At 48.8% G+C, this 21,799-nt stretch overlaps 11 protein-coding genes across 11 annotated transcripts; 6 read left to right on the top strand and 5 right to left on the bottom strand.

Moving 5' to 3' along the window:
- Positions 1–372: 372 nt before the first annotated feature.
- On the top strand, positions 373–1,828 carry PHATRDRAFT_39520 (predicted protein; the record flags this gene model as incomplete). Its single annotated transcript, XM_002183624.1, has 2 exons — positions 373–1,228; positions 1,320–1,828. 2 exons carry the CDS (start codon positions 373–375, stop codon positions 1,826–1,828), a joined length of 1,365 nt encoding a protein of 454 aa, XP_002183660.1.
- Positions 1,829–2,108: 280 nt separating this feature from the next.
- Positions 2,109–3,442, bottom strand: PHATRDRAFT_48923 (predicted protein). Its single transcript, XM_002183500.1, has 2 exons — positions 2,799–3,442; positions 2,109–2,623 (listed from the first exon to the last, which is right to left on the bottom strand). The coding sequence occupies exons 1-2, from the start codon at positions 3,268–3,270 to the stop codon at positions 2,145–2,147; spliced, it is 951 nt and encodes a 316-aa protein (XP_002183536.1). The 5' UTR covers positions 3,271–3,442; the 3' UTR covers positions 2,109–2,144.
- Positions 3,443–3,974: 532 nt separating this feature from the next.
- On the top strand, positions 3,975–7,195 carry PHATRDRAFT_48922 (predicted protein; the record flags this gene model as incomplete). Its single annotated transcript, XM_002183623.1, has 2 exons — positions 3,975–4,867; positions 4,968–7,195. 2 exons carry the CDS (start codon positions 3,975–3,977, stop codon positions 6,970–6,972), a joined length of 2,898 nt encoding a protein of 965 aa, XP_002183659.1. The 3' UTR covers positions 6,973–7,195.
- Positions 7,155–8,167, bottom strand: PHATRDRAFT_48921 (predicted protein). The gene is made up of 2 exons (XM_002183499.1): positions 8,126–8,167; positions 7,155–7,886 (listed from the first exon to the last, which is right to left on the bottom strand). Exon 2 carries the CDS (start codon positions 7,835–7,837, stop codon positions 7,301–7,303), a length of 537 nt encoding a protein of 178 aa, XP_002183535.1. The 5' UTR covers positions 7,838–7,886; positions 8,126–8,167; the 3' UTR covers positions 7,155–7,300.
- A 532-nt stretch (positions 8,168–8,699) lies between these two features.
- On the top strand, positions 8,700–9,431 carry PHATRDRAFT_15688 (predicted protein; the record flags this gene model as incomplete). The annotated part of the gene is made up of 3 exons (XM_002183622.1): positions 8,700–8,786; positions 9,029–9,264; positions 9,389–9,431. The coding sequence occupies 3 exons, from the start codon at positions 8,700–8,702 to the stop codon at positions 9,429–9,431; spliced, it is 366 nt and encodes a 121-aa protein (XP_002183658.1).
- Positions 9,432–9,736: 305 nt separating this feature from the next.
- On the bottom strand, positions 9,737–12,020 carry PHATRDRAFT_39515 (predicted protein; the record flags this gene model as incomplete). Its single annotated transcript, XM_002183498.1, has 5 exons — positions 9,737–10,120; positions 10,201–10,910; positions 11,021–11,648; positions 11,773–11,919; positions 12,018–12,020. The coding sequence occupies 5 exons, from the start codon at positions 12,018–12,020 to the stop codon at positions 9,737–9,739; spliced, it is 1,872 nt and encodes a 623-aa protein (XP_002183534.1).
- Positions 12,021–12,199: 179 nt separating this feature from the next.
- PHATRDRAFT_48920 (predicted protein) lies at positions 12,200–13,313 on the bottom strand (the record flags this gene model as incomplete). The annotated part of the gene is made up of 2 exons (XM_002183497.1): positions 12,824–13,313; positions 12,200–12,738 (listed from the first exon to the last, which is right to left on the bottom strand). Exons 1-2 carry the CDS (start codon positions 13,236–13,238, stop codon positions 12,200–12,202), a joined length of 954 nt encoding a protein of 317 aa, XP_002183533.1. The 5' UTR covers positions 13,239–13,313.
- Positions 13,314–13,714: 401 nt separating this feature from the next.
- PHATRDRAFT_48919 (predicted protein) lies at positions 13,715–15,100 on the top strand (the record flags this gene model as incomplete). The annotated part of the gene is made up of 3 exons (XM_002183621.1): positions 13,715–14,062; positions 14,141–14,276; positions 14,313–15,100. The coding sequence occupies exons 1-3, from the start codon at positions 13,874–13,876 to the stop codon at positions 15,098–15,100; spliced, it is 1,113 nt and encodes a 370-aa protein (XP_002183657.1). The 5' UTR covers positions 13,715–13,873.
- A 226-nt stretch (positions 15,101–15,326) lies between these two features.
- On the bottom strand, positions 15,327–16,421 carry PHATRDRAFT_48918 (predicted protein; the record flags this gene model as incomplete). Its single annotated transcript, XM_002183496.1, has 2 exons — positions 16,266–16,421; positions 15,327–16,120 (listed from the first exon to the last, which is right to left on the bottom strand). Coding segments are annotated over exons 1-2 (918 nt in total), but the record flags the coding sequence as incomplete, so codon positions are not given.
- A 587-nt stretch (positions 16,422–17,008) lies between these two features.
- Positions 17,009–17,733, top strand: PHATRDRAFT_48917 (predicted protein; the record flags this gene model as incomplete). Its single annotated transcript, XM_002183620.1, has 1 exon — positions 17,009–17,733. The coding sequence occupies one exon, from the start codon at positions 17,009–17,011 to the stop codon at positions 17,639–17,641; it is 633 nt and encodes a 210-aa protein (XP_002183656.1). The 3' UTR covers positions 17,642–17,733.
- Positions 17,734–19,496: 1,763 nt separating this feature from the next.
- PHATRDRAFT_39510 (predicted protein) lies at positions 19,497–21,405 on the top strand (the record flags this gene model as incomplete). The annotated part of the gene is made up of 2 exons (XM_002183619.1): positions 19,497–20,294; positions 20,428–21,405. The coding sequence occupies 2 exons, from the start codon at positions 19,497–19,499 to the stop codon at positions 21,403–21,405; spliced, it is 1,776 nt and encodes a 591-aa protein (XP_002183655.1).
- Positions 21,406–21,799: the final 394 nt, after the last annotated feature.

Below are 21,799 nucleotides of genomic sequence, written 5' to 3'. Positions count from 1 at the left end.
GCTCTATTAGACGCTGGTATACCCACATGAACCCCGGTCGTGTGTATTTCGATTCTCCCGGTTGAAATATATTCGTTAGTACACAGACCTAAATTGGTCTACGTTCACAGTCAAATTGTTTCGGATTTCACATCCGCTTTTTGGCATCACCTTGGTTCGGACAATTACGGACAACTGCAACAGTAAATTGTGTTGACTGTAAAAAGGAGGAAAAGACGAAAACAGTGAAATCAGGATTTTCCATATTTTATTGACTGTGACTCTCACAAGAAGCTTTGTTGCATTGGAGTAAATAAGCTCCACGCTCCATCATTGCTCCACTGGACAACTTCGTGGAATCGTGGCTGGAGTCATTGCCCTGAAGTGCCCACGATGTCGTCGTCTTTGCAGGGTGCCAACGCCACTTCCAACGGTGCCATGGCGCTGTTGCAAAAATTTGCGGCCCTCAATAATCACATCGAAGAGATTCGTCGGCAACAAAACAGTGTACTGCGTGAAATAGACTCGGTCCAGCAGCAACTAGTGGATGTGGGAGAAGACCGAGAAAAGATGTGTGAAAAAACAGACGAAGCGGGAAAGAGCCTCATCCAATTGGAACAAAGGACTAAAGACGCTTTGGATTCTCAACTTCAGGTAGAAAAAGGTCATTCCGAAGCGCTGTTGACTAACCAAGTATGTGCCCGTCGACTTGAAGCAGCCCGTCAGGATACGTTGGAATCCCAGCAAGCCTTTCTCGAACGAACAAGGAACTTTCGTCATTCTTGTCGACGCCTGCAGCTACGCGCACAGCACATGGGAATCCAACACGCCTCTCTCCGGGCATGGATTGCTGCAAAAGGGGAAACGATATCGGGAACTGATCTTGTGGGCGACCAACGACATCAAACGTACGGGTCCCGGTATCGGAACTCCAAATTTGATATTCGGGATCCGGATTCATGGGGTCTCGAAGTCGTCCAGGGCGACGAAGAGCTTCACGAACTGTTCTTAAAGTATGAGTCAAAGAAGAGTGATTTGGACTTGGCACAAAAGAACCGTGAAATAGCTCGAATCGCCTGGCAAGAGCAGCTTACCAATGCCGACACTCGCCGTGATCGTCGCACGAGACTTGAAGAGCAACTACGAAGGATCGAAGGAGACAATGACGCCTTGGAGTCGCAAATGCGTGAATTGGAATGGCAGACCGCTAGAGTTCGAGAGACCGCGACAGTCCCAGAGCTTCTTAAGAGTGAGTCGACATTCTTAGGATCATTGGGATCCACACCAGGCTGTTCCCTGGGCTTGCAATTCTAACCGCTAAATCTCTCTCTATCTACCAGGTACCGTTCAGCTGATATCTCGATCGACGAACTCCACCAAGACGCAGCAATCATCCGCCGCGGTGACTCCTACGACAGGCTGCCGTTCTACAACCGGCCTCTCGTCAAGGGTTGCCTTTCACCGGACAAACCCGTATGCCAATACAGGAAAGAACCAATACAAGAATCGAATTTCCAGTACAGATTCCAACGTCATTTCCACGCCCGAAATCCGTCTACCGGCACTCCATTCAGAAGCTTCCGATTTCCGCGACAGCGCGTCGGCTAGTATTGGACGGCGTGGCCGTCGTCTTGGTGGAAGTGAATTTGGATTGAGCATGGAAATTGTCGGGGAGCCATCCATCACATCCATGAACTATAAAAAAGCAACAGATACCTGCTTCAATGATCCTCACATTTCTTTGCCGGCGGATGATTCTTTGAAGCGCACCATTGCATCGCTGCAAGATAGCGACGGCGAAGACTTTTCCTACATGCCATTTACTAAGAAGAGCAATCAGCCTTTGTAACAGTCACTACGTATCAGCGTAGCCTTCACTCTGGGTTTTCGCTCTGGCAGGGCATTGAGAGAGAACAACTACGTCTTCTTTGGCTGCACAACATCCAACCGTCATTTTTGGAAAACGATCGAAGATAGAAAGGCCTCGGAAGCAGTAAAGATTAGATCGTGCATATTTTGTCGTACTTATATGGGAGATTCGTCAATAGAGCTACTGTCATCTGCTGAAGATTTAATTTTGTGTGCCGTTACAACCAAATCATAATGTAATGTTTCACTTTTCAATCATTCAGACACGACAAGAAAGCTACATTAGATTGAAGATTTTAAGCCACTGCTGTCGACGCATCCGCATCATGCGCCATCGTACTTTCGTCATGGTCTTTCTGTAGTCTGGAGTGATAGACCGCTAAACCGACAAGTGCGACCAAGGCGGTAATTCCAATACCCAGACCAATAGCGAGCCCATTGTTGCCGCCACTGTCCGCACTGACAGACCGATCTCCCTCGTTAAGGGCGACAATCGGACCATCTTCGTCGTCTAAATCACGAAGGGGTGAATCGGGTTGGGGAAACGCGCCACTAACGGAATCACCTAAATATTCAACAAAGGTAACGAGCGGAGCGTAGCGACTGAAAACGAGATCAAGGGAAACGGCATCCCAGATCCCAGATCGAATAGTAGCCGCAGCATCCTCGACACTGTCCGTTTCTAGCAATGTCACGAGGATCGAGCCGCGCATCACGTCACACTCCGTTGTCAGCGTACGATTCACAATGCTGCGCAAGTTGGCCGGACATAAATCTGCAAATAGAGGACGAGAAAATATTATTGATGAGCAAGCCACGAGGTGAAGCAAAACGTACATAATTCGTGTCAACCAAGTTTTCGGAATCGAAACTGGTCACGAAAGGTGAATACAAACAACTCAAATGCCCGCGGCATTTGAGTATTGCGCAATGTGAGAGAGCCTACTTACAATCCGATATTTCGAAGCTTTCCATAGTAAGGTCGCTGACGCCGAGTTCCCGCAACGAACGAGCACCACCATCCGTCGTATCGTTCTGCGTAGTTGCAATTGATTCGGGTTCATCGTTCTGACACAAAAGAACTTGAAAATGCGCGCCATTAAAGATATCCTGCTGTAGTGCTTGTACCAGGTCCTCCGATACAGGACCGCGGGCACCCACGGATACGTAATAGTCAAAGGTAAAGCTAGTGGTATCGCCGGTACTGCCTGCATCGGTACTGTTGTCGTTAATTTCGATGTTACATGACAGCTTCCGAGTGGACGGTATCGTTTCACCTCGTGCTTGTTCCGAATGGGAAGAGCTCGGAACATCGCCATGGCTACCGCGGACAAAAGCCTCGCTAGGACTGCTACTCGACAACAGTACAGCAAACAACGATGCCACCGATAGGCCAAGAGACCTAATAACTTTCACCATCATCGAAAGACTCGTTCACAACTGGAAAGCGAATGAACAGTCAGGGATATTTGCGGAAGCAAGTGATGTCTCGAGCAAAGGACTCACAACCAGAGGACTGGATTGACAGGAACTGCAAGGAATGACTGACTATGGGAGTTGAATGTGAGTTCCGACTCGCGGTATAAGTCAATGGTAATCGTACTCGGGTTTATAGCCCACAAGGATGGCGGCGGCAACTCTTGCACACAAGAGAGAAAATCCTCCAATCCGGAATCTTCCGCCTGTCCGACATGGGCGATTCCAGAATACGGTTAGTTACGCGGCATTGTGAAGAAATTTCTATTTTGGCGGAGTCGTACAGAATATATAGGAAGGAGAGATTTGCTAACGCATTGAAATGCGTCGGCCGCTACGGTAACCTAGAGAACACGACAATTCAAACAGGGATTTTTTAGTAACCGCGACCAAACTCGATAAATACATTTTTTTCTTGGTTGGTAGTCCTTTTCAAATTTACTATGTATTCTTCCTCAAGCAATCGCTGTATTAAGATTAGTATCTTTAATTAAATCGCGGCGGTTTTCAAATAAAAGCTCCTAAGCGGACACGAGTTCTGGAGGAGAGCCGTTGCCTTTTCTATTCGCACCCGGAAGTAAAATTCAAATCGTTGACAGACTTCATCGAATGTTGACCCTCTGTACACTGAAAGTCAGATGATTCTCACCATGGTGCAGAATTCACCGACAGTACCCAAAGTAATCACTGGTAAAATAATGGACGAATCACTCTATGAGCTGGTTCTTGAGCACTTGAACAATTATCAACAAGCTATTGTTGTGGACAACCGCGGGGAGAATGATGCGTTGCTCGATAGGCTGTCTCGTTCATTTGGGGATAAGCTCAATGAACTCGTCGTGACGGGATCGCTCGAGAAAATGGGCTTCCGAGATGCTTCATCCAGTGACATGATCCAGTCCGATAAGAATCAGGATTCCGTGGAAAGCCAGTTGGGATGCATACTTGTATCCTTCGTAGACACGGTTGTCTCCACCGCAGAGCTTTCGGCAACAACGAAAGACTCCGTTTTCGCCTTGTTGGAGGCTATTGCTTGCTTGGCTTCTACCTCTCTCGTTTCCTCACTTTCGGTGTTGACTCGTGCAATTGAGTTCTCCAACGTTCTATTAGAACGCGTTAGAAACGTTGCTTGTCGACTGATTGGGAATCTTGTCGGATTCTGGATGCAGAGTTCAGCGCAGCACCTTTTTCACGGTCTTCTCGACCAGGCGTCACAGGCTGTACTGCCTCGCTTTACGGACAAGACCCAGTCAGTTCGGAACGCGGCCATTATCGCTGCTAAACAATTCTTCACCGGAACCATTGATGATGCCGATTTGCGGACTGCCTTGGTGTGGAGTGTCCAACACGACCCGTCCGTTACTAATCGCCTGCAGGCTCTCGAAAGCCTGCCACTAAACGGCCAAACATTGGATATCATTGTTGCCCGAATTGCCGACGTGAAACCTAAAGTCCGAGTTGCAGCCTTACATAAGCTTTCTACCGTTTCCACTTGGCAATCACACGAACGAGCGGCGCTCGTGCGAGCTGGTCTTTCCAAGCGGTACGTGCTACGACAGACACGCAAGCTGATCATGACGTACCTTGCTTATGTACTAATCACTTGACCTCCGCTACATCCTTTTGTCTTCATCAATCTACAGCTGTACTGCCACGCGGGACGCGACCGTCAAAATGGTTTGCCAGGCTTGGATGAAAGCCGTCAAATACGAACCACTGGAACTTCTTCGTGGATTGGACGTGGTGAATTTTGAAGAGGAGGCAGCTCAAGTTGTCAAACTATTGCTAGACGCGACCAAGGACCCTACAGCGTACCTGGAAGAGTTGTCGATGAGTCCACCCGAAGTACGTGCGTTTGTTGAGAATGTGAACGCGTCGTCTTCCCTTGTGATTGCAAATGCTGAACAAGTTTTGACGCCAGAGGCGTTACTGTGGGCTCGTGTAGCTGTCCAACACACCAAAACATCGCAATCAAACTCTCGAGCTGAGGCCATGCTTTCCCTCATCATCCCTGAAGTTCCCATTCTTTGCTCTGTTGTCGAGAACCACGCCGCCCAACTCATGACAGTGCTTAGTGAGCAGTACGAAGATGAGGACGGCGGCTTGGTGGATAGCCTCGTCACAATTTGCTTGCAGCTCTTACAGCTAGCGACGTGCGTTTCAAAGTCTTCGATGGAAGAAGGATCGCGTCGAGTCTTTACTGCCGTCATGAAACGCATGCTCAGTTCCGTCGTTACACCGGACGACCTTGTCGAAGGCTGCGTTCAAGCCCTACACTCCGTTTGCATCCTCGAAAAAGATCTCGTCGACGCAACCAGCGAAATAATTGCCGAACTCAGTCGTCTGAGCCAAGAGCACGCGGAGTTGCAAAAACAGCATCACTTGCGCATACTTGCAATTCTCAGCCTAGTCTTGGAACGTGTGTCTCCCGGATTTGGTTCAAATCCCGATGCTTTAACATCCTGGGCGACTCATATTATCCCAGCTGTAACCAGTGAGAATCTATTGATCCGTCAACTCGGCGTTTCTTGCTTTGGCAAGCTCGGTTTGTTTACCCCTGTCGACACAATCTCGGAACAATTCCTCCCACTAATATTGCGCATGGCGTCAAACGAAGTGGAGACGGACGAAATACGCGCTCAAGCCTTGCTTGCCCTCTCGGATTGGGCTACGCTATTCCCAGTTGTCTTAAAAACTCAAGAGTTAGACGGGAAGATGGTGTCTATTTCAGACGTTGTCCATTATTGGCTCGATAATCTTCCGAAGGGGTCGGGCAATCATACGTCTTTGGCTTTTATAGCTGCAGAGGTTGCAACGAAGCTCTTATGGTCGGGACGAATTGTGGACAGCTCATGGTTGGCCAACCTTGTGGTCATATTCTTTGACCCCAATCTTTCGACTGGGGAAATGGAGGAAGAGTACCACGAAGAGGAATCAAAGGAAATTGGGAGCCTCGTTCGTTGGCAACAGTTGCAGAGCGTGTTCTTTCCCGCATACGTTCGTCGTGGTCCTGTTTATCAAGAGGCTCTGTTGAATTCCATTTCTCACATCTTGCAGGTTTTCTCCTCTCGCTCGCAAAAAACAACACGTGGCAAATCGCTGCCCGTTGTAAAAATGATTGATTTCGTCTGCGCCTTGGTAGAGGAAGGAGTAGCCAAAGCAGACTCGACAAAAAGTGCTACGGAACTTGACAATGCGAAAGACGAAGAATGCATGGCACTCACGTCTGTCGGACTTTCTTCCGCAGTTCAGATTGCCACTTTTCTATACGCTAGTCACGACAATCTCAATGCGGCGGGTCTACGAGCGCTTTGCAAATACTTGGGCAACATCAAATTAGATTTGAGACGAGTTTGTTCAATAGAACTGGTGAAGCTCAAGGGGTCCGTCGAAGACCTGACCATGGCAGTCTCTGACTCGACGTGTCTTCGCGCGTTGGACTTGCTTACGGAGAAACTGGCCGGTGTCGAGATCCCTGATAGCGAAGAAAGCTCGGATGGCGAAGAATCCCTAACGGAAGCAATGGGCGATCTGCAGGTAGGAAAAGAGAACTCGATTCGGCAGGACAGTACCGCATTGAAGGGGGATCCTGCAGCCGTAATCCCCGTAACTTCCAACAATCGAGCTACCCTTTCTTACGTAAACTAAGAGTAAAGGGAACTGTATCTGAAAGCACATTTAAGTCGTCTGTCAGAGTGAGTTGCTTTCGCCGCTGTCCACGGAAGAACTATAAAACACCATCAATCTACCGGACCGAGTTTGAAAACAAGGTACATTGACTGTGGATATGAGCAGACCGTCTTCTCGCTCGATTTGAGGCTGAATAAGGTCAAGTGCGCCTAACAGTAAATTACTTCGAGAAGATGGCTAAATTCATCATTGACTGTCAATCGGCTATAGTTTAGCACATTCAGAGTTGTTGCAGGGTTCTCTGGTACACACAATTTCTACTGGTAAAAGCAACCGTTTACGTCACTTATTTTCGGCCCTTCTTGCCAGCGGTCGGTGCTGGAGGTGCATCCTTAGCCACTGTTTGGGCTAGCCATCCGACACCAACGGAAACACCCCAAACTCCCAAAGCCGCAGCAGCGACCTTTTTCGCGTCCTGTTTGCTCATGGATTTGGCGCGATCAGCAACTTCCTTCGATTTGTCGACCACAATACCGATGGCTGCCGCCACCTTGGTCTTGATCTTCTCAAGCGCCTCGGAGGCTTTTGTTTCTTTCTTTGGGACGACTTCTTCAACCTTTGCTTTAGTTTCTTCGACAACTTCGTCGATCTTTTCTACGACAGGTTCCATGGTTTCTTCTACTGATTCTTGAACACTTTCGTAGGCTTCTTCCACATACCCTCCGGCCGTATCCATAGCTTCCTCCATTCGTTCCTGAACCTCTTCTCCCATAGTGGGTTCACCTTCTCCTACCACAACTGACGGCACACACGCAATTTGCAGCAGTACCAGGGTCAGAAAGACCCATCGAAGTGAGCCGCGCAGATTCATATGCCTTGCCATTGTGGTGTTATAGTGAAACTGCGTAAAGGACAAAACGAGGAGTGCACAACTGCGACGGTGGTAGAGATTCCCTGTGTAAGCAGAAGTGTTGTCATGATGCACACGAATGGCATCGAAATGGACATCCGAAAGACGTTGAGCCGTTTGGCGAGCCGATTCGAATAAAGCGATTCAAGCCCAACTCCACAGGTCTCTCCGGAAAATGTTTTGGTCCCGTGGCATCTTTCATCGCTTGGCGCTACAGCATGTAGCTGCACTTCGAAACGAGCCGATGCATACTACTCTTACCTTCTGAATTAACTCTATAGATATAGACAACGGGTTTGAAAGCACAAGGCCAGCGATACACTTACGCCATGGATGTCTTGCCGATGTAACGGCCATTGGCAAACACCAGCGAAGATCGACTTCAACCAATCACGAGGCAGTGTGGCAGGGGACATCGCTGTACAATCTTCCGCTGCGTGGAACTTCCACGTGGTGGTTCAACGGGACTCGATGAGTCCAATATCACGCTCACAGTCAAATACCGGGAGATTGGTGGTGCCCGTTTGTCTGAATGGACGTCTAGTATTGTGTGTGAGTACCCAAGTGCTTACCGTCGTCTAACGGGTGTCTCTCCGTCAATTTACCGTTACTGTTGGCGAAAAAAAGCTGCCTCCTTTGCATCCTCAGTACAACGAGGCTTCTGTGCTAATGTAAATACATCCAGGAACTGACTGTGACAAGTGAGTATCGCTTTCTCTTCGATTCGTCTTGTGGTTTGCAGCATTGTCGACAACTGCATAAATTTCTAATGGGCTGTGCAGCGCACACTCTCTTTGCTACCTGTTTGCCTTCCATACACCGCTCACATTCAATCATGTCTGCTGAAGAAATCGCGCAGGCGTTTGTGGGTCACTTTTACAATTCGTTCGACACCAATGTGGATTCCCTTGCTAGTCTGTTCGTGAGTATAGATCGCTGGTCTCTCACTGTTTTGCCTTTGATGCATGCGCAGTGCTAGATCTTTTACGTAATGGTTTGCTTCTCGTACATCTACGATAAGAATCAAGTGCTTTCGGTGTCTCTTGAGTTGGATCTATGCCGCTTTACGAACCGTTTGCTTCGGTTGCGTCTCCGCTCCCCCTTTGGTGCGATTTCGTGGTCTCTCACTCGTTTCTCCCTTTCCTATGCCAACAACATACACAGCAACCTTCTTCGATGATGTCTTTTGAAGGACAACAGTTCCAAGGACCGGAAAATATCATCAACAAGCTGAAAGGAACCGGGCAGGTGCAACATACGGTCAAGTCCACGGACGTGCAGCCGTCAAGCAATCCCAACGCCATTCTCATTTTCGTTACTGGTAGCATTAAAATCGGCGGAGACAATCCACTGCACTTTTGCGAAATGTTTCAACTCGTGTCAACTGCGCCAGGTGCATAGTAAGTGCCCATCGTTCTTCGAAAACGGTCGATCAGGAGCATGCATCGTCGTTCGCGTGGCTTTTTGTCAAGTGATCACTCTCATCTTCTCCTCTTTCCACGCCAACCCGTTTCTTGCTCTCAGCTATGTGCACAACGATATCTTTCGGTTGAACTATGGCCTGTAAAGATTCCGAGCTACTTGCGACCAAGGAGGAGAGCAACACTCTTGTTTACCGTTGGAACAATTCGCTACTCTTTCGCGTCATTCCTACAAGTAGATAAACGAAAATACAGCTTGTTCTCCTCATATGATTAGAAATTCTTCTTTCCCAGTTCTCTAATCTCAACAATGGACGCGTGTACCTTTATAGCATGCTTAGATTTTTATACATCGAAAGTCAACCATGTATGGGAAGAGGCCAAGTTGAATCGTTCATGTACCTCGTTCCAGGAGGTCGAAGCTGAGATAGGTACATGTACACGCTCACTGTCAATCATCGTAGTAGTCAAAGAGCGAGGGCCGGCTGAACACGACTTTCAGAGGTAAATTGCGATCGTGGGTCACAATCAAATCTATTGATTCGTTCCCCATTCCTTGCTGGTCTTCAAAAGTGGAGCAACAAAGATGATCTGCTGTGTCTTTCAGGGATTCGGACGAATCTGTCTCTTCGTTTACGAAAAGAAGCGTCAAAACAAAGCCAGTGAAAGCAATTGCGGCACAAGCAAACATGACCCAGGCCTCACCAAAGACATGTAAAATCGGGATGAAGCAGAGTGCCCCTAACAGTGCACCAACCTTACCACAAGCAGCGCAAAAACCGTTGAGAGTTGATCTACATGCTTGGGAGAACGTGACGGATGGAAGCATGTAGGTCTGTATCTCTCAAGAGGAGGCGATACGGTGAGAAATTTATCAAAGATCTTCTGTCTCCTCAAACGACGCAAGACACGTACCGTTGAGTTGGGTCCGTAATTGGAAAAGAAAAAGGATGCCCCATATCCCCCTAGGAGTAGACAATGATTCCCGGCTAGTTCACCAAAGAAGGAGCCGATTGCTGTGTAAATGAAACCCATTAGCAAAAATCCTTGAGCTTGAACAAATTTTGGACTTTGGCGCCCGATCAAAACAATGCTTGCGAGATAACCTGGAAATGCCATGGCATTGATCAACAGTGTATCTTGCGCTACTTTTGATACAGTTTCAGCGGGTCCGAAGGCGGCAGACAAGACAACAGGCTGAAAAATCGTGTTGCCGTAAAACATCACATCAAAAAGAAACCAGCATCCGCTGGTTCCAAGAAGTTTCCTGAACAGATCGGGTTCCTTCATAACTGCATCTTGTATCGAAACAGGAGCGGTTCGTGGACGTGCCGTCGATGAGAAATCGTTCGTTCTTATTGGTCTCTTTTGTAGAGAATGTGTTCGCTGCGTTCGCGCAATCGATAGCACAATACCTGGGGCACAGCCAAGAGCGAGTAGGACCCGCCAAGAAATGTTCGAACCTTCCCCGAGAACGGCGACCAGTAGCCACGCTATTAAAGGCACAGCCAAGTACCCAAAACCCTGCATGGAAAAAGTTAGTGCTACTAGCTTGGCGCGTTTCTGCGAGCAATGGGTGGATTCTGCCGTCATGGTAGCCGCCAAAGGATAAACTCCACCACAGCCTATTCCAAGCAAGAAACGCCAGGCTGACGTTTTGCGAGTAAAGGGAGGTTAGTGTGGGGTCCTTACATTGGTAAACTTATGTAACGGAGTAACTTTACTCGATACGTACCCGTCAACGTATGATACAGATCAATTTCACGACCACACATCAACAACGAACACGAGAGTGCTGAACCTATCGCTGCTACAATTTGAAGGAGCATGACAAGACTCATTGCTCTATGCCGTCCCACTACATCTCCTATAGTGCCGCCAAGTAATTGCCCAACAATCATACCTCCAATAAGTGCCGAAGAGCAAAACGCTTGGTTGCTCGTTTTAGTTACTGGACGAACGTTCCGTAAGATTGCCAAGGCGAGACTGATGCTTACAGTGTTATAGGCTGTAGAGAAGTTTGACAGCATAGCCAAGCGAAGATCTGCCGACGCCGAATTTCTTCCGCCTTCATTTACGACGAGTGGGTTGCAATCGAACCCCAACAACCTGAAGCACTGTGTAAGTAGATCGTCTTGCTCGTTACTCGGTGAACTGTACGGATTCTGACTGCTGTATCCGCTTTCAATTACGCTCACGTCGAAAACTCCGTTGCGTATCTGTTCTTGATTTCGTTTTATAGCATGGATCTCTGTCGTCTTTAATTCATCGCTAATCACGATGGACTGGTAGGAAGATTTGGTTGTATTGCCCATTTTGATCTCGTTCGGCATACTGGTTGGGTTCAAAAGAGTCTTGCTAAACTAGGGCAACTCATACAGAAGACATCGTGTGGTATTCGAACCCACGTTTCCTGAACCGTGCTCTATAGTAGATTGATCATCGTATTCTCCTGCCACCGACTCACAGTCAGTCGATAGTGACTACCTTCGGCGTTGAAGATTCGCACGTGGCTTTTTTTGACGTCGAGAGATTCCCGTAAGTCTCGTCAAATCGTATCGTGTTTTCGTCGCGCGGAAAGTACAGAAATGATGGCCGCTTTTTGGGAGCCAACGGCAGGGGACGAAGCAGTGACTATGTACAAAGATATAGCACAGGTCAACTAACATAAAGGAAGCGGTAGTAACAGGCCTTCTAACCATCCAATGTCTAATAGTATCTGTAACGCTTACCATGTAAGAATACGTTAACTACGTATAACTCCAATCCGACAAGGAATAGGAGGATCACTGAAGGAAAAGAAAAATCAGGTAGAAGTGCAACATCCTCATGCTTACCAACAATCGTGCATATTATTTAAAAGGAAAGAGATGGCTATGACATTACACCACTACATAGTTTCACAGGCTCCCACCTACTCTTTGCTCTTCTTTTTCTTAGGTCTGTATTCTGCAACAACAACAGCATGATCTCGTTCATACGGCTCCAGGGTAACTTGTTCAATCGGCTTGAAGTTTTCCGATCGCAGTTTCTCCACTTCCCTTTGAAAGACAGCCTCGGGTGCGGCAGTACTGTCAATGCAAGATGCCTTGATGGCGATCACTGCATGTCCACCATTCTTCAAAAAGTAGTGTGAGTTCAAAGCAACAATACGAGCTTGATCTGGTTGGGCAACATCAGCGAAAACAGAATCAACCATCCCGATCAACATCCGGTATTTGAGCGGATGCCGAGCATCCTCGATGATAGGTATGATGTTTGTCCTTTGTTTAGCAACTCCCAGGAGGTCTCGTCCCGGACGGTGACTAAATTCAACAGCGTAGACAGCACCAGTGGGTCCAACAATGTCTGACACGTGTGACACACTAGTTCCAGCGGCAGCACCAATATAGAGCACCTTGTATCCAGGCTTGATCCAAATATTCTCCACGCCTCCTAAGATGGCGGCGGCAACTAAGGAAGAGATATGCTGACGATGAGAAAAAGTATCGCAAATATTGGCCAATTGACGAGCAAGAGGAACCTAGCCAAGACTTACTTTTGGATCGGAAAGGGTTCCAGACTCGATATTCGACCTTGGTGGCAACTGTTTCACCCGTAGCAGGAGGTACTTCGACGCTGATTCGCTTTTCTCCATAAACAGCAACACCAGGAGTGCTGTTCAGTGTTACCAGAGCATCTTCTTTGCCCTTGGCGACGAAGACTCCTTCGTGGCGATGCGGTTCGACAATAACTTTGGTACCTCCTTTCATTCCGCCAGGACGCATACCTCCCTCGCGTCTCCCTCCACCACGCCCACCGCGACCACCTCCACGGCCCCCGCGTCCCCCGTCTCTACCACCGAATCCACCACGTCCACCAGGAGAAAAGCCTCCGCGTCCACCGCCACGTCCGCGCCCCCCAGGGGAACGACCCCCTCCACGGCCGCGACCTCTGCCACCGAAACCGCTCATGTTTATCAAATGTAGTTGTGTCTGTAGTCGCTTTGCCTCGCTCACTGTTTTATTCTTTCCGAGTCGAGATCTGTGTAATATCCAATCTGCTGTAGACGGTTCCTATTGGTACAGGTACCGACATCAATTCTACACGTACTCAAGGTCCTCGTCGACTGACAGTGAGTGATTGCATCGGGTTTCCGGAAAACAAACGGTGCGCAAAATCCAATGGATATGAAGGTAATCGGGAGAAGGCCAGACTAGCCAATTTCGGGAAAAGCTACTCTTTCTCCCGTACCATACCGCCGCGATGTTTCTAATCCAAGGTCTACCTACCCCTACAGACGCCTCCGTTCTAACGTAAACCTCATCCCTATCCTGGACATTTGTCCGAAATCTCGCGTGACAAAGTTTCCAACTCCGCTCCGCAGCCAACCAAGAAAATCTCACATCGATCTGGATCGACAGAAACGGCTTTGACTGTGAGAGAATTTCTTTCGTCGATTGTCGGATCATCTCTTACTCATTGTTGACAACAGTTCCCGGCCAGCTTCTTCTGGAGTGTGAGTCGGGTTTTCTTCTCGTCGGCTTGTGGAAATTTACCAAACCCGGGATTGAGCCTCCTTTAGCATTCGTCAACAATCGAATCGAGCATGATTACTACGACGGAAACCGTAGCATCACCTGAGCCAGCGTCTTTCCTAACTACCTCTGGAGCTTTGACAGCGACACCTCAGAACGAGGAATGCATCAAGAAGCGGTCACCTGCCGAAGCAGCGGCAGCAGCGAGACGAAAAAGGCGACGGGCTTTGGTCAGACGGACGCATTCTCCGAAGAACGTCGTAAGTATCTCGTGGTTGCGGGAACTGAACTTATTTCGTAGAAACGTACTGATTAAGAGATGTCCTTCCCTTCTGTAGCCCACTAGACATTGCGGATCCTCCAGTCCACTTTCGCCGAATCGGAAACCAACGTTAATTCAAGCTACAGTCGAAGGGATCCGAGAGATTTCCGTCCGATGGACCCGGGGAGACACAGTGGCAATTCCAACCGAATGTACGTACGAAGTCTACCTTCGGCTTTCGACAACAGATCCGGGGGAGTGGTCGGAGCGGATACGAAGGTTGCAGGGATCTGACTTGTGCCGTTGCCCCCACGTCTTGGTGCCATCATCGTTGGATGTTCCCTTTCTAAAAAAAATGCTCCCACCTAGACCATACGCTATGCGTGGAAAAGATGGTGTTGCAAACTCTGTACACGCGTTCTCGGAATCACAACAAGTCCTGCAACGCCTAGCGACACGCATTTGGCCCGGCCCGGTCAACATACATGTAGCTGTGGTCGACGAAAACGCTGATTGTTCTGGTCTATACAGTAGTAGAGACGGGAAAAAGTATTTGACCTTGCGTTCTCCTGGCCACCCCTTGGCCGTCAAGGCCTTGCTGGAGCAAGTTCGGGTAGACGATAGTTCTGTGTTGGTGGGTCTTCCTCTTTACCATGACAGTGGAGCACCGTGTACAGCCGCAATGAATGTTGCTTCGCGCTTATTTGAAGAACATGACGAAAATAACAGTCGGCCATGGCCATCGGCTGTCTTAAACGGCGAGGAGCGACGGGAAATTTTTGCAGTTCCGACGTGCGAGCACGGACGGGTGTGGCCAATCAGTCTTTGGATTGACGCCTCACGGCGATTGGTTACAATCCGGGGACAAGATCCGGGCGTCAATTCGACAACAATGCCTTTGAGTCCACAAAACGTCATGAGCTCTCTTTACAGCACCTCACATAGACGAAACAGCGGCTTGTCGGACAAGTCCATGAAAGAATTGTTGATACAAGCTGTGGTGCGAAAATGGAAAGTTGTGGAGGAATTGACGTGAATGAGGGGCATTTGCTAAATTGTAGCCGACTTCTTTCTCTTCCGTGGCCTCCTACATATTTCATCTATTGTAGACGTCCACTACAGCTTTCTTACATATAATATTGCTATGTCAGAAGTGTATTCATTGTCTCGAACAAGAAAGTTAACTTTGGCAACATGAACTTTTAGGTTGTCAAAGCTCCTCTTCATCCATATTTTCAGCCCTGGCCACTGGCTTGACAACGCTTTCGGGTGCTGGTGTGACCGAGTCAACATTTTTGGCAGTTGTGGCACCCTCCAGCATTCTGCCAACAACTGGAACATGACGAAGAATTCGTGAATTTCCGCTTTGCTCTAGCTTGAGACCGGCCACGAAGAAAAGTATTGCCACTAGCACCAACGATCCCAGAGACCGCTTCGGAATCGTATCCGAGATTGTACCATGTCGCACGTTGCGTTTATTGTCACTGAAGGCAGACTTTTTTACTTCGCGATCCAAGTCTCGCTTTGCTTGTTCCAGAGTATTGTTGAGAATGTCTCGTTCAGCAGTGAGATTCACGGAAAATCCAACAAGTTCGTCGTACTTGCGACGGAGGGTAGCAACCTCGCTCAAAAGTTGTTCGGGGGACATGGATTCCAGCGTTTGGGCTGAAGTAGGTTCATGCGGACGTAAGGGCGATGCCGTGCTCGATCGAGGGATTGATACATCGCTCACCACATGCTTGACGTGAAGCTTTTTGTTAGAAACTGTGGTGCGCGAACCGGCAGCGGTGACCGAGGTCCACATAGTGCTCAGTGCATCGTATCCCGTGCCGGCATCATCGTACTGAGAAGCGAACTGCTGCGATACCGCGCAAGACTGCACGAGAAATTTGTCTTTCGAATGATCCAGTGCCGATTGACCTAGACGCTGGAAGGATTGCATCAGGGCTTGTTTGTCTTTTTCGACGAGTAGAATTTGAATGGTTTCGCTACCTCCCGGTTTGATCAGACCTTGATTGGGACGAACCAGGTATCGCCTGGGCTGCGTGGTTTTCACCTAAGAGCGGCAAACCAATGACAACAGAAGGAGTGGGTTCACAGTAAATAACTAAATAGAGAAGAGACTCGTTATCCGCACTAGGGAAACTTGGCACACTGGATGCGCTTCTTGGCGTTCCACAATAGACAGAGAGCTCACGTACCTTAAAGGCCAGAGCTTCGTCTGTACCGCCCGGATGGGTAAGAGTCATGGTACATCGCGGAGTCTGTTCTTCTTCACTCAATTTAAACCGTAGTTCGTTCTCGGGTTCAATTTCAAGACTCGCCATGATATTAATGTAAACGATGAAGAGGTGAAACGACGGAAGATGTGCGTTCCCGTTTACGAACGACGGTAGCTGAAAAAATATTAGCAGCTACCGCAACTCTACTAGGCTTTCTGGGTGCTGTTTGCCCGCCGTTTGGAGTCTGCAGCAGCATGACAAGCAAAAACCAAAGTTGGGCCGTACTCTACTTTCGGTAGTCGGAGCTATAAATCAACCACTCCCATAAAGGGCACTATTCCGAGTCATCGACGCTGGGGGTGTCTCCCAGCGAATTCGTTGTCTTTGTGTTTAGAAAACTAAAAACCTTTCTGCATCAGACAAGCTGACACACGTACAGATGTTCATAGCTGGTATCTATGCTACGACACACGTGGAATGTCGATAGAATGCAAAATACTAGAATGGGAAAATTAAAAAGGTGTTTCATCGTCTCATTTACAGTTAACTGTAAGTCCCTGTCCCAGTAGCTGACTGCGAACGATACATTCATTGCGCCGAACACCTCATAAGCTCCTCTCTCGTAATTTGGCTAAGAACCGATTAACGCCAGCGTCGAGCAGCTAAAGGAAATTGCTCTATAAAGAAGACAACATACTGCTTTTAATTCCGTGCAGGAAAATATGTCGCCACAATTTGCTGCATCACTCGGATGGGTTCTGATATTACTATTCGTGAAAGCAAGGATAGTATACGCTTGGCTTCCACACACTAGCTTTCACACCCGCTGTTCTGGCTCCCCGCGAGCGTGGATTCCGTCGATCACATCGCTGTATTCCGACGCCTCCATTTCCTCCGGCACACCACAGGCTTTAAAGGAGGATAGCGATGAGTACGAATATGTGGAGTATGATATCCTCCGAGAGGAAGATTTTGCAAAATCGGAGTGGCTCATTGGTACAAATTGGGAGAACCGCCAAAATAAAATCGAAGAGACGTGGGTTCGCCTCGCAATTACCGAAGATGGTAAGAATCTGGCCGTTTGGGGTGACAAGTCCGAAGGCAAGTGGAATCTCGATGCGGCGTCGCAGTTTCTGTCAATCAGTAAGGAAAATATATTTGGTAAACGCATTTGGGCAGGATCCGTGGATGATTATTACTATGTCCAAGGTACTGTACGTGGTTGGACCTATTGGAGCGCAGCCGAAATTTTGGGACAGTGGCAGGCCAAGCGTTTGGGCGTTGACCCTGAAGAAGCCGGTGAGGCTCCCTGGTTTGAAGACGATGGACAACCACCAATTGAGGGACCCAATTAATTGGAAACTGCCATTCTTCCTACTAGTGCGATTTGCCGACATTCATATTTCAAGCAATTTAATCCCTGACGACAAACATGGATATGTTTATGACGATTTTGTTTTATCGCTTCTATTGCTACTGTGAACCATTTTATACATGAGCCATGTGTTGATGACATGAGTCGACCAACACAAAATGCACAGCTCGTGTAAAATAAAAGTCAACTGATAGGCTAGAAAGACAGTAGACAAGAAAGCCAATATCGTCATGGCGCTAGTGAGCAATTGCGAAACATCAGACAGGAGAATATGCCAGGTATAGTAGATGACGCCCAAAGCTGCGTTGGGTATGTCTAAAACATGACCGTGCGGAACGACGCCAAAATATGAAAGCAGTCGTCCTACCGGAAGAGTAAATACCGTGCTGAGAAATCCCGTGAATGAACGAAACACGTGAGATACATCTTCATATTGTGCTACCGACAATCGAACATGACGCGGTTGAGACAATGCTGAAGAGCGAAACGTACCTGCAGCTTGCTCCGATGGCATCGATATCACACAACGCGGTAAAGACTTCTTCCTCGGGTTTACTCTCCATTTTGTATTCGACGAACACAGCATAGAGCGAAAGGACCAAGCCGGCGGTTGATAGAAACAATCTTGATGGCATTATTATACTAGTGTAATTTCAAAAAAGAAGCAGCAACTTGTTTTGTTGTCACAGTCGATGGAAAGAAACTCTCAGTCCATGTTTCACTTTACCTCTAGACACTGTTCCCCCGCGCATCTCTAACGGATCGACGGCACGCCTGTAATCACGTCACGTCCGACTGTCGGCTCCTTGCCACGTCACGAGAAATATGGTCTCAGCATTTGTCCGGCCTTCTCGAAAACTGCAGTTACTATCGAGTTGAATAAAACAAGGTCACTACTTTGACATGTGAAGGAGAGCGACAAGATCTGCAAAAGCAATACCAATCCAATAGCAAAATCAAAGGGAAATAAGTCGACAATGGGTGCATGAACTTTCTTGTTGCACATTTCTTTTCTATTTCCTTGCGCTTACTCTCCACTCATGATATTCTCCAACCAAAACTAACATCAGTTGCTACTGTAAAATAAGCAACGGTAGTGCCATATGGACTCTCTTTCAAATTTTCAGCAGGATATTGAGAAGTTTAATCTTGTTGATGAGTAAGACCGTGTCTATGGCATCCTACGCTTACATGTTAACTATCACATTTCAATCTCCCTTCCCGATGACAAAGCCTGTCATGTGCGATTTTTACCGTGATGGAAAGAAATATTTTGCGCGAAATTTCTATTCCAACATTTTTTTAACGGAAAAACTCTGAGACTATCAAAGCACAATTAGTAAATAGGAAAATCAGAAGCTTCACGTGAAGGGCAAATTTTTGCACATATAAAACTTTTTAGATTAGAATGATGTTGATGAAACGCACAGTCAATATGTTTGCTACAGTACAAACACCTTTCCATGGAATTTTTTCTAATCCCAAAGTATACAGTAATGGTCACCGTATTTTCATCCGTTCAAAAGCTCCGACAAAAGATGTACTATCTATCTGTTGATCAAACTCCTGGTAAGGACAACGTCTCACCAGAAGTTCAATCGCCTACTGCTAAAAGACAAGTCGCTTCCGTCTCCCACACACAACGAATCACAGCCCCACAGTCCCTACGAATATCCAAGAGTACAATGTAGACTCATAATCTTCGTAGTTCATCGTTTTCCTCAACTGTGATCTCCATCGTCGTTTTGTGTTCTTCAATAGAACTACGAAGCAACCCCACCGTCTTTACGCTCCTAACCCTGCCCTACCGCCCATCCGCAACCTCTTCGGTCCCGATGTCGACCTCGGCTCATTTCAAACTGAGCGACTTTCCTCACAAAGTCCTTGACCCGATTGCCACCCTCACCGTCCCACCGACCTACGCGACCATCAAGCGTGCCCAACGCCAGCTCATGACTAACGCCGCCGCCATTCCCACACTCAATGGTGGTGGCGCCCACGGCCACATGGCCTTGACCCTGACCGCCCTTGCCTACGCCGACATCAGCGACGTCCCGTTCGTCATTTCCGTCGCCCCTCTGGCCAATCCGCCTCCCGGTGCCACGCAACCGCAAATCACCGAAAACAACCGCATTCATCAACGCGACGCCGACATCGACAACCTTTATGTCGCCGTCAACAACGCGCTTCGCCAGCAACTTCTCGACGCGGTTCCCCGCATTTATGTCCGCGCCCTCGCCCATCCCATGTTAGAGTTTAGCAACGTCACGTGCCTTGACTTGCTCTTGCACCTCTGGACCAAATACGGTACCATCAAGCCCCCCGAGCTCCAGAAAAATTTCCAGTCCATGTACACCCCTTGGAACACAACCGAGCCGATTGAATCAGTTTTTCTCCAGCTTGACGAGGCCATCGCTTTCTCCGTTGACGGTAACGACCCCATCTCGGAAGCTGCTGCTGTTTGCGCAGGCTACGAAGTCATTGCGCACTTGGGCCTGCTCCCACTGGACTGCAAAGAATGGCGCAAATTGCCTACTGCTGCTCACACCCTTGCCCATTTCCAGCAGCACTTTTCCCTGGCCGACGAAGACCGGCGCCTCACGGCAACCACCGGTTCCCTTGGATATGCCAACGTGCTTGCTGCTGCCCCCTCTCTCGCTCCTGCCACAACCTCCGACGCTCTCAACCTTCCTTCTCCGCGCTCTCTGTGTCCCAGACTTCTGTCTCTTCGCCGGACATGACCTATTGCTGGACCCATGGTACCAGCAAAAACCGGCGCCATACAAGCGCCACATGCAAGAACAAGGCCCCTGGCCATGGTGCCAGGCCCTCGACTCCGGCCATCTTGCGACTTTTCCAGAACTTTCCTCCCGCCAGGTCCGCAAGTATCCACCTAGTTCCCCCGCCATGGTCAAGGGCCACCTTGACCAACAACGCGCGAACCTTCGCTCCACCAAGCTTCCCCCTGTCGGTTCCCCCATCCCGACGGAACCACCTGCCGCCGCTGTGCCTGACCTTGACCCTCCCGACCCCCCCCCCCCCCCCGTCGCATGCACACACCATGTCTTTGTTGCCCACCAAAGGGTTACCGGTCAGATCTACACGGACCAACCGGGCCGTTTCCTCACTCCCTCCAGTGCCGGCCACAACAACATGCTTGTTCTTTACGATTACAATAGCAACGCCATCCATGTCGAACTCATGAGGAACAAGTCCGGACCCGAGATTCTGGCCGCCTACAAACGTGCTCACGCTCTGTTTACCCAGCGCGGCCTGCGTCCACAACTTCAGCGCCTCGACAACGAAGCCTCTACCGCCCTCCAATCCTTCATGACCTCGGAACACGTCGACTTTCAGCTGGCACCCCCCCCCCCCCATCTGCACCGTCGTAATGCCGCCGAACGAGCCATACGCACCTTCAAGAATCACTTTATTGCTGGCCTCTGTACCACGAACCCGGATTTCCCCCTGCATCTTTGGGACCGCCTCCTCCCCCAGGCCCTCATTACCCTCAATCTTCTTTGTCGCTCCCGCATCAATCCCAAGTTGTCCGCCCACGCACAACTTCACGGTGCCTTTGACTACAAACGCACCCCGCTTGCTCCTCCCGGCACTCGTGTCTTAGTTCATGTCAAGCCAGCTGCTTGCAAAACCTGGGCCCCCCATGCTGTTGAAGGTTGGTCGGCATCAATAATTTTACAAGCAACAAGGGCTCGATGGCTCTGGCCGTCAGGGGCTACATGAAATTAATATCTGCCAATAATTCGTCAGGAGAGAATGCAGGGGATTTCTTAAACAATGGATTGACCGTAGCATCATGGCGTAGGTCACTCATAGCCAGGCCTCCTTAAATGCAGTGTTTTGGTCCAAAACACCGCAAATATCCGCAAATAAGATTTGAAGCTCACCCCGACGCTCCCGATTGGATTCGCGCCGCCGCCAACGAAATTGGCCGACTCACTCAAGGTAACCCGCCCCACAGTACCACCGGCAGCCAGACTATGCACTTCATCGCGCATAATGCCATTCCTCCCGGTCGCAAGGCAACCTACTTGCGCATTGTAGCCAGCATTTGCCCTCAAAAATCGGAACCCAAGCGCATCCGCTTTACCGTTGGTGGCAACTTAGTTCAGTACCC

Source organism: Phaeodactylum tricornutum, chromosome 20 (genome assembly GCF_000150955.2).
Source record: "Phaeodactylum tricornutum CCAP 1055/1 chromosome 20, whole genome shotgun sequence".
Taxonomy (NCBI): Eukaryota; Bacillariophyta; class Bacillariophyceae; order Surirellales; family Neidiaceae; genus Phaeodactylum; species Phaeodactylum tricornutum.
Note: the sequence above shows the minus strand (reverse complement) of the source record. Positions and strands in the feature narration are given on the sequence as shown.